General features: G+C 34.9%; 1 protein-coding gene across 7 annotated transcripts in view; it reads right to left on the minus strand.

Moving 5' to 3' along the window:
• Positions 1-10133: 10133 nt before the first annotated feature.
• RSRC1 (arginine and serine rich coiled-coil 1) overlaps positions 10134-14644 on the minus strand; it is a 159291-nt gene continuing 154780 nt past the window's right edge. For 4 of the 7 annotated variants that reach the window (XM_081329999.1, XM_081330000.1, XM_081330002.1 and 1 more), the window contains exons 8-10: positions 13330-13436; positions 12412-12558; positions 11078-12003 (exon numbers count right to left, since the gene is read on the minus strand). In XM_081329999.1, the coding sequence (XP_081186125.1) occupies positions 11911-12003; positions 12412-12558; positions 13330-13436 (347 nt within the window). In that variant the 3' untranslated portion in view covers positions 11078-11910. Of the gene's footprint in view, positions 10919-11072; positions 12004-12411; positions 12559-13329; positions 13437-14644 lie in introns of those variants that run through there. The other 3 variants (XM_081330004.1, XM_081330005.1, XM_081330003.1) reach the window with 2 other exon arrangements.

Below are 14644 nucleotides of genomic sequence, written 5' to 3' on the forward strand. Positions count from 1 at the left end.
CTACAAAACAGCTCTTAGTCTGTTTCAAATCTGGATATATTCCTTAGGTTCAAATATGTTTACTTGTAGTTTATTCCACACAATTAGGTCAATTGGAAATGTAAACAAAATTGCTGGCCAAGGTTGTTGCAATAGCACCATTGTTCAAATACTTCTGAACTCCATTAGTAACAACACTCTCTAGAGGCATTTGTGGGAAAGAAGTTGATGTATTCAAGCAGAGAGCTTTGGAAGGGGTGGGGGACTGTTATTATATTGATTTTAATCATGGTGTTAGAATATAGGCAAGATGGACATGGGAAATGGATCTCTAGAATCAGAATGCTAATCCTAATCAGAATAAGAAGAGGAACAGAATTTTGTTCAGGAGTCCAGAAAAGAATAGAAGAGATGAGAGAGTACCTTGGACAGCAAGAAGAACAAATAATTCAGTACTACATGAACTAAAAGCAAAGTACTCATTAGAACGAATAATGATAATAAGGCTATGATTTATATATTTTGAATAACAATGTGAGGGGCAACACTCATTAGAGAAAATCCTGATGCTTGGAAAAAGGGAAAGAAGTTTTTTAAAAAACTAATAGAAGACAAGGTAGCAGCACACAGTATTATCACTGATGACATAAGCAGAAACATAGGAGAATTCAAAGAAGCAGTTACTTGAAGGGCAATTGTGAGAAAAGGATGTCTGTGCAGTCATAAAGAGTTGAAAACAATTGGACCAATGAGCAACAACAAGCCAAAAGCTTAAACAGAGAAAAGAACAAAAGTAACTCATAAAAAGGATAGTTGATTTGCAACTAAATGATGTAGATCAATGTTTCTCAACCTTGGCAGCTTGAAAATGTGTGGGCTGGGGATTTCTGGAAGCTGAAGTCCATACATCTTCAAGCTGCTAAGGTTGAGAAGCACTTATTTAGAGTAAGCTTCCAAATAGCTAGCAATAAGAACAGAACTCAACTGGTGGATACCACATATTTTTGTAAATAAGATAGTGACATCCAAGCCTTTTTTTATTTTGCATAAAGGGGCCCATGAAGATTTTGTAATAATTCATTAAGAGTACAAGTCAAAACACTATAGATTGGATAAGGTATACAGAATTCTAATAGAGTTTAAGTATAATAATGATAGATAGGGGCAGAGATTAGCCGCAGACAAAGCAAGCTCTTGGATAAAAAAAAATGTACCATGAGAGCTGCAAAGGGAACTCCAGTACTGAAGTCCATGGACTTTGCCATGAAAAAGAAATCCCTTTATCCCACCTTTCAGTTTTGTATGATTTCTATGAAGAAATAACAAAGCAATGGACAAACCATTGCCATGACAGCAAAACTAGCCAACCACATAGCCTATCTATGGAAAGGAAAGACATCTTTAGAAGAGCAAACTCCAATGAAAGAAACCTTTAGAACAGGGGTCTTCAAACTTGGCCCTTTTATGACTTGTGGACTTCAACTCCCAGAATTCCTCAGCCAGGCATGCCTGGCTGAGGAATTCTGGGAGTTGAAGTCCACAAGTCATAAAAGGGCCAGGTTTGAAGACCCTTGCTTTAGAACATCAACATTCTTCAAAACTGTGAAATTCATCCCAACATTTTTATGAATCTGCCTGTAACGGAAACACAGAGAGTTAGCAGTTCAGCTCCTGTAAAAGAGAGCATCAAAATAAATTGTTCCATGCAAGAAAAGTCTTAGCATAAATAGCATGGATATTTCCATACTGTATATCCTGTGCCATAGGATGCTAAAATTTAGCTAGTAAAATAGACATTTCTTGATGTTATTTTCTAAATAGTACATCCATATATGCCAACCATCCTTTAATTTGAGATGAGGAGAGGAGGAGGATCAACAAGGGCTTTGGGGGTAATAGTGTTTTCTTTAGAAAGAAATATTAATATTAAATTAAACTTTAATTAGAATTAAACTTGTGGTGCTTCTCATTGCATTATTTACAGTAATCTTTTAATTAATTATCGTTCATGCCCTCTTGAAACAAACAAATTAGTTCAGTTTGAGAGATATGTTACCCACAGTTGGAATATTTGCTACTGCCAAGTTATATCATTTCTATAGTCCCTTACACTGAGTTAGTTGAATAAATATTGCACGGAAGGCTCATTTGTATTTAATATCTGGAGACTGAGAGTAAATCAGAATAGAACAAACAGAGTAGAACAAACAGGCTTCACTTAGATGTTACTATAAACTTCTCTCTGTAGAACTTGAGGCCTTTGGTTTACCGTGGGAGTGATTATTTACTGACTAAATAAACACTATAGATATTCACTCCATGCACCTTTTCCCTTTGCAACTCTATTCAAATACATTTCAGTAGGAGGCAAATAGAGAAATTAGAACTTAAACAAGAATAACTAAATTCAGGGATGTCTGAAAAAAGGGGGATTGTTTGATTTCAGAAGATGACTGTTTTATGTTTTTCTCAGCTGCAGGCATATTCCCACAAACATAGATACAATATCAGATGGATAAGATTGTTATGGTTGTCATGAAATTCAGCAACTCAGCAACCTTTAATCTCAAGAGCATGGATAATTAAGTTTCATATTGCAATAGCCATGTGGACCTCGACACCAGCTTGAAGATGAGCTCAACACGCTTAGGTGGAGAAGCTGCCAAACAGATTGTGGGCAATATACCAGAAGAATTTGTAATTTGTTCCTGCACTCCAGCCTTAGGTATCAACACTTACATCCACTTTCATCGATTGTAGAACAGAGCTCTGGAAACAGTTAACAGAGAACAATTCTCCCCTCCCCTGTCCCCATTCTCATAATTTTCAAATAACTATTCCATTTCCATTTGTCAAAAGTACTCCATCCTAGCATTTCCTATCCATGTACCCACAGTTAAGTAGGTATAAACGATGCATTTAATATTGCTCTCCCGGCCAACATAATAGAACACGATATCCCTTGTCCTCAATCAGAATTCCTCAGAACTTTTTCCTCAGCACTTCCTTTTGGTCTTCTTGAAGAGGCCAAATGTACTCTCCATTCAGTGACAGTTTTCTCAGTAGGGATAACAGTACTCCATTCCCCTCTGTAGCACCACTCCTTATTTTCTCAATTGTGGTGATGATGCAGAAGTTTCTGTTTTTCACTCATTCCTTTATCTCTTTCATCCATATTTTGCTTTCTCTACTTCCTCTGATCTTATCTACCATTCTCATATATTGTCCATTTGAATCACATCTGCAGTTTATAACTCTCAACCCTCAGCCTCTTGCAACCTCTCCAACCAGGCTATATACACCTACCTGCCTTCCTCTTGCCTCTAAGTGTTCTGCTTTGAATGATTCCTGTAGTCATTTTTTTCCTGTACCCTAATGTTTGTTGCCAGTACTCTCCTTTCCAAATGTATTTTTCCCCTGTTCCTTCTATTTTCTTCACACTTGACAGTTGTCTACCTGTCTTCTTTCCACAAAGGCCTCCATTACAACTCAGTTCTCCCTGAGCTTACCTCAGTGCAATATTTTTCTTTCCTGAATATAGATATCACTAAGCACATCAGGGATTGCACAAAATTGGTGGACGGAGCAGTACTTTTCATGCCATTGTGTTCACTCAAAATAAGGGTGGGAGTCAGGGAATGCCAGTATTAACCAAAGTGTTATAAATTCTGAGGTAGGGATATTCTTGGAGTCCATCAACAGCTAAATGAATTGATCCACAAGAAATGAAATAATTTGGATTTAGTTTACAGTCTTACCTGTCCACCCAAGCTACAGGAATTAGTTACACATAACCATAGCAATGAATTCTATTTTTATGAATTAAAAACAATATGTCCAGTTGAAATTCTGAGAATGCATTCATCTGAGTTTAATTAAAAAAAAAACTTTGGCTGATGCATTGTCTTGAAATTCCAAACTAATATATGTTGATCCAATATGTTCTTGAAAAACTATCTACCCAGTTTTGAGCTCCAGCAAATTAATTTACTTTATTTAATGTAAAGGTTACAGAACGTTAATGGATGATTCATCATTCATAAATATATATACATATATACATATGCGCAAGCCCATTGGATTGGCAAAGCATCATACAATCATATCAAAGCAATGCAAAGCAATGTTATGTCATCCATCCATCCATCCCTGTGTGTGTATATAGTGCTGATCTTAGGCAAGGATGCTTATCTTCTTAAAAATATCTGTGGTGCCCTCTACACAGGGCATATGTGGTGCCATCTAAAAGGGGCATATGTGGATACCAGAAGGCTATTCAATATACGTTCACTAGGAACTTTATTTATAAATAAGATTTCTATCCACTTTTCATCTTTTAAAAATACCAAACTATTAAGATTGAATCTCCTTCACAATTCATTAAAGTCTATGGAAATTTACTGTTGCATAAAGAAAGGGGAGGTTTAGGAACTCTTAATTTGTGTAGATGTTAATAGCAAGAACAGCTCTGCTTAAAAAGCAGCTCATTATAAGCTGCTCACTAGCATACTAATGTCAGAAGCTCATTTTGGAGAGTGATGTCTCTAATTGCTCTGTCCTTTTTATGATTGTTGTCTGATTGAGTTAAAGTTTTTTTTTTATAAAGATAAAAAGGATTTTGGAGGAAATCACCATACTGCTACAGGATTGTCAGTCTGGAGGGCATTTCAAATTAGATTAATGTTGTTGCCAGTAATAGATGAATACTTCTTTATAAATGAGATTATAGTCTGAAGAAACCTGCCAAATGGTATTCATTCACAGTAAATAGCTTTAATTAAAAGTTTTGAGATATTTTTATTCCTGAACTAATGAGTTCTGGTGTGATTCCCCTTAGGAATTAATTTACCTTCTTAATTTTTATTCATTTCCATGATATGGCTATTTAAATCTGGTTCAGATATGGCAGCCTCATTAAGCACATTCATCAAGAACAAAAACACATGTTACAGTATTGATGCATTGTTTGCATTACTATAATATTGCTCAGTTCCATAAGCATTATCTAGAGGCTGTCATCATTATGCAGTTTTAATCCAAAAGAAAAAGTGAAATGCATTAGAAATATTGAACTTAAAAAAAAACTGTCTTTAGGTTAATATGATGTGCCTTAGCACAACTCATTCACTTCAGATTGGATTGGTGTAAGCAAATACTCCTAAAAAAATAATTATAGAACTAGTCAACCGTCCATCTATCCATGTATTTATATTTATATCCATAATATAAATGTTTTAATCCTAAAAGCACATGAATAATCTTGATTTTACAAAAGTAAATGGAAGACACTGGTTAGGTCTGTGTATTTTGCTAAGGTATATACTATATTCTGTTTAGGCTTAATTTTATTTGTGATTAATTAAGTAACATAATATGAACTCATGAAAAAAATGAAAGTGTTTCATATCAATTTAATCAACCAGGATGATTTTAGAAGTAGAAACAGCAAATTGTTTTCCAAGGGTAAATCCTTGGAATGTTATATTATAGTCTAATGCATTCTGAGAAGCTAAAAGCAAACACTCTAAAAATTGTATTGCTGGATGCCATCTTCTGGTTTAAGATAGAACTAACAGAGTAAGCAGGACCCATATACCAGCACCAGAAATACTTGTTTGATAGCTATACCAAACTGGGCAGATGGTCTTTGAGGTCTTATCAGTCTTTAAGATATAATGAAATTTCCCCAATTCCACATCCAAAAAAAAGTTTGGCCAGAAATGAGCTACTGTATACATAGGTAGTCCAGTCCAAAAGGCTAAGAATTCAAATAATTTTTGATTTTCAGAGCATGAATGGCAGGAAGAGTTGTAGGAGTATGGCCTGATGTAAAAAATTACTTGATGTTTGAAAACAAAACAGATTTGATCCAATCTTGAAACTATCCATACATTATAATTTTTATCATGGCCCTGTACCCATATCTAAACTTGGGTTTTTCCTTAACATAAGGCTTTAATACAGTATCTATGTTTTCATTTGGTTTGCTAAACAAAGATCATATTCTTAATCAGTTAAAAAGTCATAATCTTCATTTTGACTTATGATTCATATTATACACGTATTATTTATATCGTGCCTTCATTATTTTTATAAATAACTCAAGATGGTGTACGTACCTAATACACCTTCCTCTTCCTATTTTCCTCACAACAATAACCCTGTGAGGTGGGTTGGTCTGAGAGACAGTGACTGGCTTACGATCACCCAGCCAGCTTTCATACCTAGTGCAGATCTAGAACTCACTCTCCTAGTTTCTAGCATGGAAACCCAATTACTAGACCAAACTTATTCTGGTGCTGGTTCCTACTTATTTGGAGACTGATTAAGAGGAGTGTGATGGGAAGGATGTGTTAGGGCTGCATATATATATTTCTTTGATCTTTGGTTGTTCCCTTTTTTGAATCTTTACAGATGAAACCTATCTCAATGTCTGTTAATGGCTTGTGTTCAGAGCGACAACCTTGTAGGAATCTTCTGACGTTTTGGATCCTAGTCTGAAATATCTACTGCTTTTCCAGGTGAAATTGTTTGAACTTGCCAAGATGTTGTTAAATTTAAGAGTTCTTATCCTGTCTTTTTAGCTGCCAATTGATGCTCTTGGATATGTTCTATCTACCTGTTTGTCCCACACAGTGGTTTTCATTGTCCTTGCCTTGTATTACAAATTATTCCTCTTTTGTGATCTTTGCAGTTGGATATACTGTATGAGCTTGCTTAGGATGCTTGGAATAGGTTTCATTGGGTTATAGCAAGGGTGACGTCTTGCAATGTATCACAACTTTTTTCCCATTGCTGGAGCTGGGGTGGGCACGGTTTTGGCATGACGCAACCGGCCCATGGGCCGGCAGTTTGACACCCCTGGTTTATAGGATACCATAATTCCAAGAAATTGTAACTACCAACAATATACTACAAAAGTGAATTTATTTCCAGGTGGTTAAATGCCTATGGAATGTATGCCTTAGCAGATACATAAATTCAAGGCTGTGTAATGGGTACTTCCTTATCTGTCTCCCTCCTTCCACAGTACGGGATGAGTTTATTAAAATAACAATTAAAATGTTGACACTTCTAATATATATCAAAGCTACTAAATTCCATTTCAAATAATGTGTCAGTAATGCTTTCACACCATGAAGAATAACTGTGTCTCCCTTTGTGGATATCTTGTTTCCTTATCAGCTGCAAAGCAACACTCTCTTGGGGGGGGGTGTCTCCTTTTAATGTACGCATAAGTATGATAAAGTTGTCTTTGATCATTTTTATGTAACTTTTTGGTTCTTATTCTTCATCCATTTGGGTGCAAGACTCTACTCATTTCACACCTCCTAGCTTTGAAAATAAAATTGTTTGACTCCTCTTTAGGATTTTATAGCATTTTACGGATAAATACTTGCATAGAGTATTTTAAAATGTGTTTTGTTTGTGAAATATTTAAACAATGCATTGTGTTGATTGTCTTATTTTAGACATGGATAAAATTGTCTAAGCTCTTTATATGATTTGGTTTCATAATACCCTTGAAAAAGCAATTGTCTTAAATGCATTTTGTTTCTTCATAATAAATATTTCCTACTGCCACTTGAGATATTCCTCTGTGTGTGTGTGTGTGTGTGTGTGTGTGTGTGTGTGTGTGTGTCGGGGGGGGGGGGAGAGCGCCAGAGAGTAAAGCATATAAGTTGAGGTGAAATGATCAAACATGAACAATTCTGCTAACACTATTGAAAGCTTTTTTTTAATTAAATGGGCACAGAAAAAGATGAAGCCACACCTGTACTATTATTAAGAAGTAAATGCTGTGTGTTTGTGATAGAATGTATCTAGAAAACAAAAGAAAGGAAATCATTCACTTTGGGAGATCAGTTTAGGATAACAAAACTTCTAAGGAAATGGTGAGTAAAAAACACTCCCAAAGAGTACGTTTAAAACAACAGAATTCTGCAAGAAGAAATAATGACATTCTCAATCCAGATGCAAACTCCTTAGCACTGAGAATGGGATATTAAATGTTAGGAGCATGCTAGAACACAGGTAAATAGGTGGATGTGATGGTATCAGAAGCCTGCATCAGTAAAAAAGTTTTATCTTCTATATTGTTATTTTAGTGCAAGGAAACATAGGGCATAAGATTGTGCCAACACACGTCACAATTTAAAGCAATACAGAAAGTAGTTCCTCTCTTCCCCCAAGATATAGTAAATACTCATGATTTTCCAAGGAATTGTGACATGTATAACATCTTGTTTTGTTAATTACCTTAGTAAGCATTACAAGAATCAAGCAGGAGGTGGAAATCAACTACAGAATATGCCTAATAGAAAAGTTACAAAGAGGGAGAGGAAAAAAAAACATGCCTGGCCTCTGGACCATTTTTTTCTGGAAAATCAAGTGCTACCAGAAGATAACATTTTGCACCTATACTTGTTATAGATCATTGATGTTGATGTTATCCATTCAGTTGTGACTGATTCCATGGGCCAGGTCTCTTCACATCTTCCAATCTTGCGCAACTTCTTTGAGTTGTTTTATGCTCTGGTTATGATGTCAGCTTTGATAGTCTCCAGCCACCATCTTTTTTGGCAGCCTGGTTTCCCCTCAGGGCTCTCTTCCAAACATAATGCTTTCTCCAATGAATTCCCCACATGACATTGCCAAAATATTACTGAACATGTATTACTTTCTAGGTTTCTGAAGACTGTGAGTTCTGTATTAAGAATGCAAAAACTATGTTGTCTTACTTATATCTGAGGACAAAATCACAAAAAAATCCTTTTATACCATAATAAAGTTGATATCAATCTATTTCCCCCCCCATATCAAGAAACTCAGTATAAAACATCATAAAGCTTTTGACAAAAATTATGATTTATGAAAGACTGAAAACTAGAGGAATCCCAAAGCTTCCATTGCCTTCTGCGTGCTGTATTCGTTTCATAGTTCATTCTTCATTGCCTGTATCAATTTCCAGCTTGCAGTTTGCCAAACAGAAACAGGAGGGGGGAGGTTGGTAAATTCCTAGGATGGGGGGGAGCCTAAGGAATGCATGAGAGCTTTCTGCCGTGGAGAGGAGATACCCATCAAGGCCAAGTTCTCAAGAGCTACCAGCGCAGAATGTTTTTCCACAACAAAAATATTGAATGTAATTGGTGGACAATGAACTGTGGGTGGCCGAAGAGTGAAAAGGGGTTTTTACCTATGTGAGTTTTTGTGGGAAAACCTCAGAACTGACTTTGCTTCTGTTGTGCCTAAATGTATCTTTCAATAAAGTTTTACTCTTGGTAGTTCCTAGTTTCTTTTTTTGGATGTGCCAAATGGGACAATTGACAGTTTTCTTGTGATGGTTGTTGTAAGCCTGTCTTTTTGCAAATTTTTACTTTGAAAATTAAGGTTTCACCAATTTGCACATTTACCTCTTAAGAAAGAGATTATGATTCAAGTGTAGACTTCATATACGTAGTTTCTTTATTAGTCTTTGAAACCCATCAATGTTGTATTAAAATTGATATGTTTGTCTTTTCAGCACAGGTTTGACCTTTTACAGAAATGTTGTGTACTGCATGCAACTTTGTCCTGCTTTCATTTTTCTAAATGTGACAACTTCTGAAAATATGATGAAACTAACTACAGTTAGACTCAATATTGATTTCTACAGGTTTTTGACACGCTCCATTTGCAAGTCCCTTCCATCTATCACACATGAATTAGACATCATCAATAATGTAACAGTAAATAAATAATGCTTATGTACTTCAGTCATGACAACAAATTATATTGTGTCAGAGGTCAGCGGCCTATGATGTAGTTCTCAGAAAAATATTAATAGTTACATAAATATGAAGCAAATTTTTGCCATGGACTTCAGTTGCTCCTTAAAGCTGATACTAATCAACATTCGTTATTTCTTATATAAGTATTTTTAAGGGAAAACAATACTAAGTATTAGGTTAATAAGTATATTAAAGAGCACTGTAATTTCTTTCAAGAGTCTTCAGACAGATTTTATGAAGTCTACTTACTTGGTGACAATAATACAACAATAATGAAAGATGTTCATGTGCTTCACAAATTCATTTATTGATTTAATCAATTTATTAGCCACTTCAAATGCCAAAGCAACCTTTGTGCACAAGTTTATTCCTCAGAGCTTAGCAATGCTTGGACTGCTTTCAATAAGATGCTATGTACTCTATTGAAAAAAGATACTAAAATGCAAACATTTGCTTCAAAATTCTAGATTTTTCTAGATTTTCTCCTTTTGCTTGCTTAGTCATTCCATTTTTCTTTTTAAAAATATATGATTTTTTTAAAAAATCTGGATTTATTTTGTGTGTATGTATGTATATATGTATGTATGCATGTCTCTGTGTGTGAGTGAGTGAGTGGACTATAAATCAAGAATGAGGGTTTTTTTTCCTTGACTTCTTGCAGGGAAGATCTTATTGTTTAAAAAATACCAATTCTTACTGAAGAACATTTATGACACTGACTTATCAAAGTGCTTATTTCTATAAGAAATCTTATTTTCAGTTCCCGAGTTTTCATAAACTTCCTTCTCTCTTATTCACTTTGTTGTTATTACAGGCAGGTTTGACTGGCCTACAGTCTTAGCCCCATGTTTGGCTGCGCTGTCAGCTATTGATTTTGGGAGGATATTATAGCCACTTTTCAGCCCCCTTAGCTTTCTGGCTGGCTGGTGTTTTAGAAGCCACGTACCCATCACGGACAGCTGCAGGGACTTTAGCATCTCACGGCCTTTCAGTCTGGGGCTGGGAGGGGGAAGGTTTGTTACCAGCTTTGTCTTGGTTTTCCTTCTGTGATCTTCTTCTTGTAAGTCTTTTTAACAACATATCTATGTATAAGAATAGAGTACTTATGATTCAGGCGATTCACTGATGCATCACCAATTTTCTTCTTATTCTTGTAGCTTTTTACTCAGCTTTAATGTAAGGAAAGATGATGTTTGAAGTGATGAAACAGAGCATGGCAACGTTTTATGTTTTGAAAATGTTTATTTTCACCAATATATGGGAAAATAAAAAGACACATTTTAGTCAAATATTTAGATGTTGTCTAGAAAGATGAAGCTGCATAGCCTGAACCCCTCCTCACCCACTCAGCATATTTTCCATACTAAGTGTGTTTTCAGCATATTCATTTTTTCCCCATGTCCGTGTAGCATTTCATGAAACCATGTAGCATCTTCTGATTAGGAGTCAGGTTTTCCCTTTTTTATTTTAGTGGATATAATTCATTATTTATAAATCTTGTGTATGTTCTCTGTTGAATACTGATTTTACAAAATCTGATGACAACAGATAAAGCTTTCTTCCTCATTTGCATTCTACCTGAGGTATATCTAGAGGTGCATTGAATATTATATTCACTGAACATTAATTTAAAAAGTATCTATAGTCAATTTGTATAATTAAATGATAATGTCAGAATCTCACTTCTCATACAACTGCTTCCTCATTGTTGTTCTAGCTTTCAGTCACAGAACATTATTAGGTAGGAAGATAATATATAATATTTTTCTTTCTTTCTCTTCAGACATTGTTAGTGCTAAGGTCTCTTATGCATAATTGCCAATATGGAGGAACAGCCCCTGGGAGAAGCGGAAGTGCCCCATCAGGTATAAAATAACATGCAGAGCAGTTTGAATCTCAACCATAACAGGAATACACTAAGAAAATAAATGGCATAAAATATTTCTACAAATAATTGTTTTGTAAAGCAATAGCCTTTATTCTTTCACTTAATACCTTTAATATGACACAAATCTGTTGGCTGATTCCAGAAATATACTTCCTCTCATACTTCCCTTCACCCCACCCTTACTCTAGGCAATATTTATATACTCATTCAATTGTGTCATGAAATTTTTTACAATGGAAGACACAATGAAAGTATGTTTGTTATTTAATTCACTCAGGCCACAGGACTGCCCATTAGCCTCTCTTGTCGAAGAGACATCAGCCTTTGGAACCATCTTTCTTCTGCTTCTGCCTTGTCAATAAATAACTATAAGAAAAAGAAAAAAATGTGTTTTATCTAAATGACTATACTGTTATTTAATCTGAAAATAAAAGTAAAAAATATTTTGAAAAATAATCTTATTCATATCTGAACCTAGCACAGGTGTCTTCAAACTTGGCCCTTTTATGACTTGTGGACTTCAACTCTGGCTGAGGAATTCTGGGAGTTGAAGTCCACAAGTCATAAAAGGGCCAAGTTTGAAGACACCTGACCTAGAGTTGGACCTTATAGTATTACTCATGCTACAAATATATTCAGGATTTTACAGAAGTTCTTGAGTATTTTTTTTAAAAGAAAACAAGTAGACATATGGATAAACAAATTGTATAACCTTATCTCTTACACTCTTTATAAATTATTTTAATCAAAGACTGCCATAATTAGCAAACTTACATTGGGATGGGCAAGTGAGTTTTCATCCTGGTATTTGATAGCAGTAGGAATAATTCCAGGCTTTACTTCTTTTTCAGTTACAGCAACACCAGCGTTTGTCACTTCTGTAATTCCCGGTTCATTTTTGATATCAGCAGATTCTGTGACCTAAATATATTAATAAAACAATCTTTATAGACAAACTAATTCTGCTATGAATCATTTGAGAATACCTCTGCCTTGTAGCAGACCTGCTGAACTTTCAAAAAATTAACCTGCTGAATCATCAGTTGCCATTCCTCTTTTGTGGCTTTGATCTTCTTGTCCCTCAGGAAGGCCTTATATTGTTTTTTATATAATTGACTAATAGTTGAAGGTGTTCAGAGGATGTGAAGGGGTTCTGGCTATGAAAATTGTCATCCCGTTGATCACCACCATTGAAATAAAAAAATATATAGGAGTACCTCATGCATGTATATATGTAGTAGAATTTTACCCAAACAGTTCAATAAAGGATGTGAGGAAGCAACAAATTGCAAGATATCAGAAAAAACTGCACAAAATAATGTGTGAAGAAAAGAGCAGGAATTTCTTTTTCCTTTTAACTTGGTTAATATGAAATTCTACTCTTGAGATAACTCTGAACTGGGGACAAATTCTGGGATATATCACAGCTTGAAAAGGGAAATCAAAACCCCCTCTTCTGCACACAAAAGCAACCTTGTGTTTGTCTGAAAATACAAAGTACATTTCTCACATTTAAATACAGTGTCATGTAATTAGTGGAATCTGTATTTGACTTAAAATGGCCAGAGATCAGGATTACTACTAGTAATACTTGTATAAACAGTCAATGTCAATGACAGTTGCATTAATATATAGATTCCACCACAGCATTCACAAGGATCCTATGCAAAGAAAAAAATATTGAAAAGTTACCTTTTTGACTTCTTTGCTGGATCTGAATGTTTGTGGAATAAAAGAGTCACTTTCAATTGCTTCAATTTCTTTGACTCGTTTTACTTGCTCAACAAGACTGGCTTGATCTATGGAAAAAGGTACAATGTCAATATTGTTCACTATCCCTTTAAATATTGTATAGTGTAATATATTCCTAACGTTTTTCTTCTGCTAAGAAAACAGAAAAGTAGAACATAAGCAATGGTGCTACCAATGAGATTCTATTTGTAAGTGACAAAGAAAACAACCATTTACATAAAACACGAACAGGGTTGTCTGCTGACCCCACCAGTTAAATTTCATTATAGTTGTAATGCCATCTCCCCCGAACAAACAGTAAATAATTTGCAAGAGGAAATTTGGCATCTTCCAAGCCAAAGTAGGGAATATGCTGTTACTTTTTGTGTCATGTTAATACTGTATTCGTGTATATTATTTTAATATTCCTATGCAACTTTTAAAATGAGTTTCCCCAATATTTTTTGCAATTGGGAAACATCTGAAGAATTCCAGAGTTAGAATACATGAGATACATATGTCCAGTACAGATAGAAATGAAATAATAAAGGCAGATAAAATATACTGAGAGCAACAAAAAGATGCATTGGAATATATTCATAGAATCAGAGTGTTGAAAGTGACAATTTAGGCCAGCAAATCCACTTCTATACCAAATACTATAGGAATTCCATTTACAGCATGTACTCTGATAAACATGAAAAACCCAAAGAGAACTTATCTTATGAGAGAAAGCTCCTTCAGATGACAGGGAAACCCAAGGGTGTGAGATACTTGGTGAGTTAGGAAAGGTCAATGCATAGCCTAAAGCTATGATTCATCATCTAGACATCTCTTAAGCACTTTTCTTTAAAAGTATCAGAACACCAAATACTCCTTAATATGTTCAGTTGATATGGGGCTAAGCAACTCAATTCTTCTAGAGTATTTCATTACTGATTCATATAAACAATGTATGCTAATTTGTTGATAAGTAGATTGAATTTTTCAGAATATTTAAAGCTGCACTTTGTTAACTGAAACAATGGAAGAAATATTAACAAATCCCTTCCCATGCTATCATATTCTACAGCTGAAATATATTTGGCACTACAGTGAGTAAATGATGCGAGCCACAAAAGAAGTGACTTAGTGTCACTAACTATTTGTTAAGGTATATCCATTGAATAATGTCTTTACTGAAACGATGGAAAAGAGTCCTCATTAGGTTGGACAAACTGTAACAGAAAGCCTTAGATAATGAAAATCTATCTTCTTCAGTGTTCAATATTTCCAT

The sequence above is a fragment of the Vipera berus genome (assembly GCF_964194415.1).
Source record: "Vipera berus genome assembly, chromosome: 5".
Taxonomy (NCBI): domain Eukaryota; kingdom Metazoa; phylum Chordata; class Lepidosauria; order Squamata; family Viperidae; genus Vipera; species Vipera berus.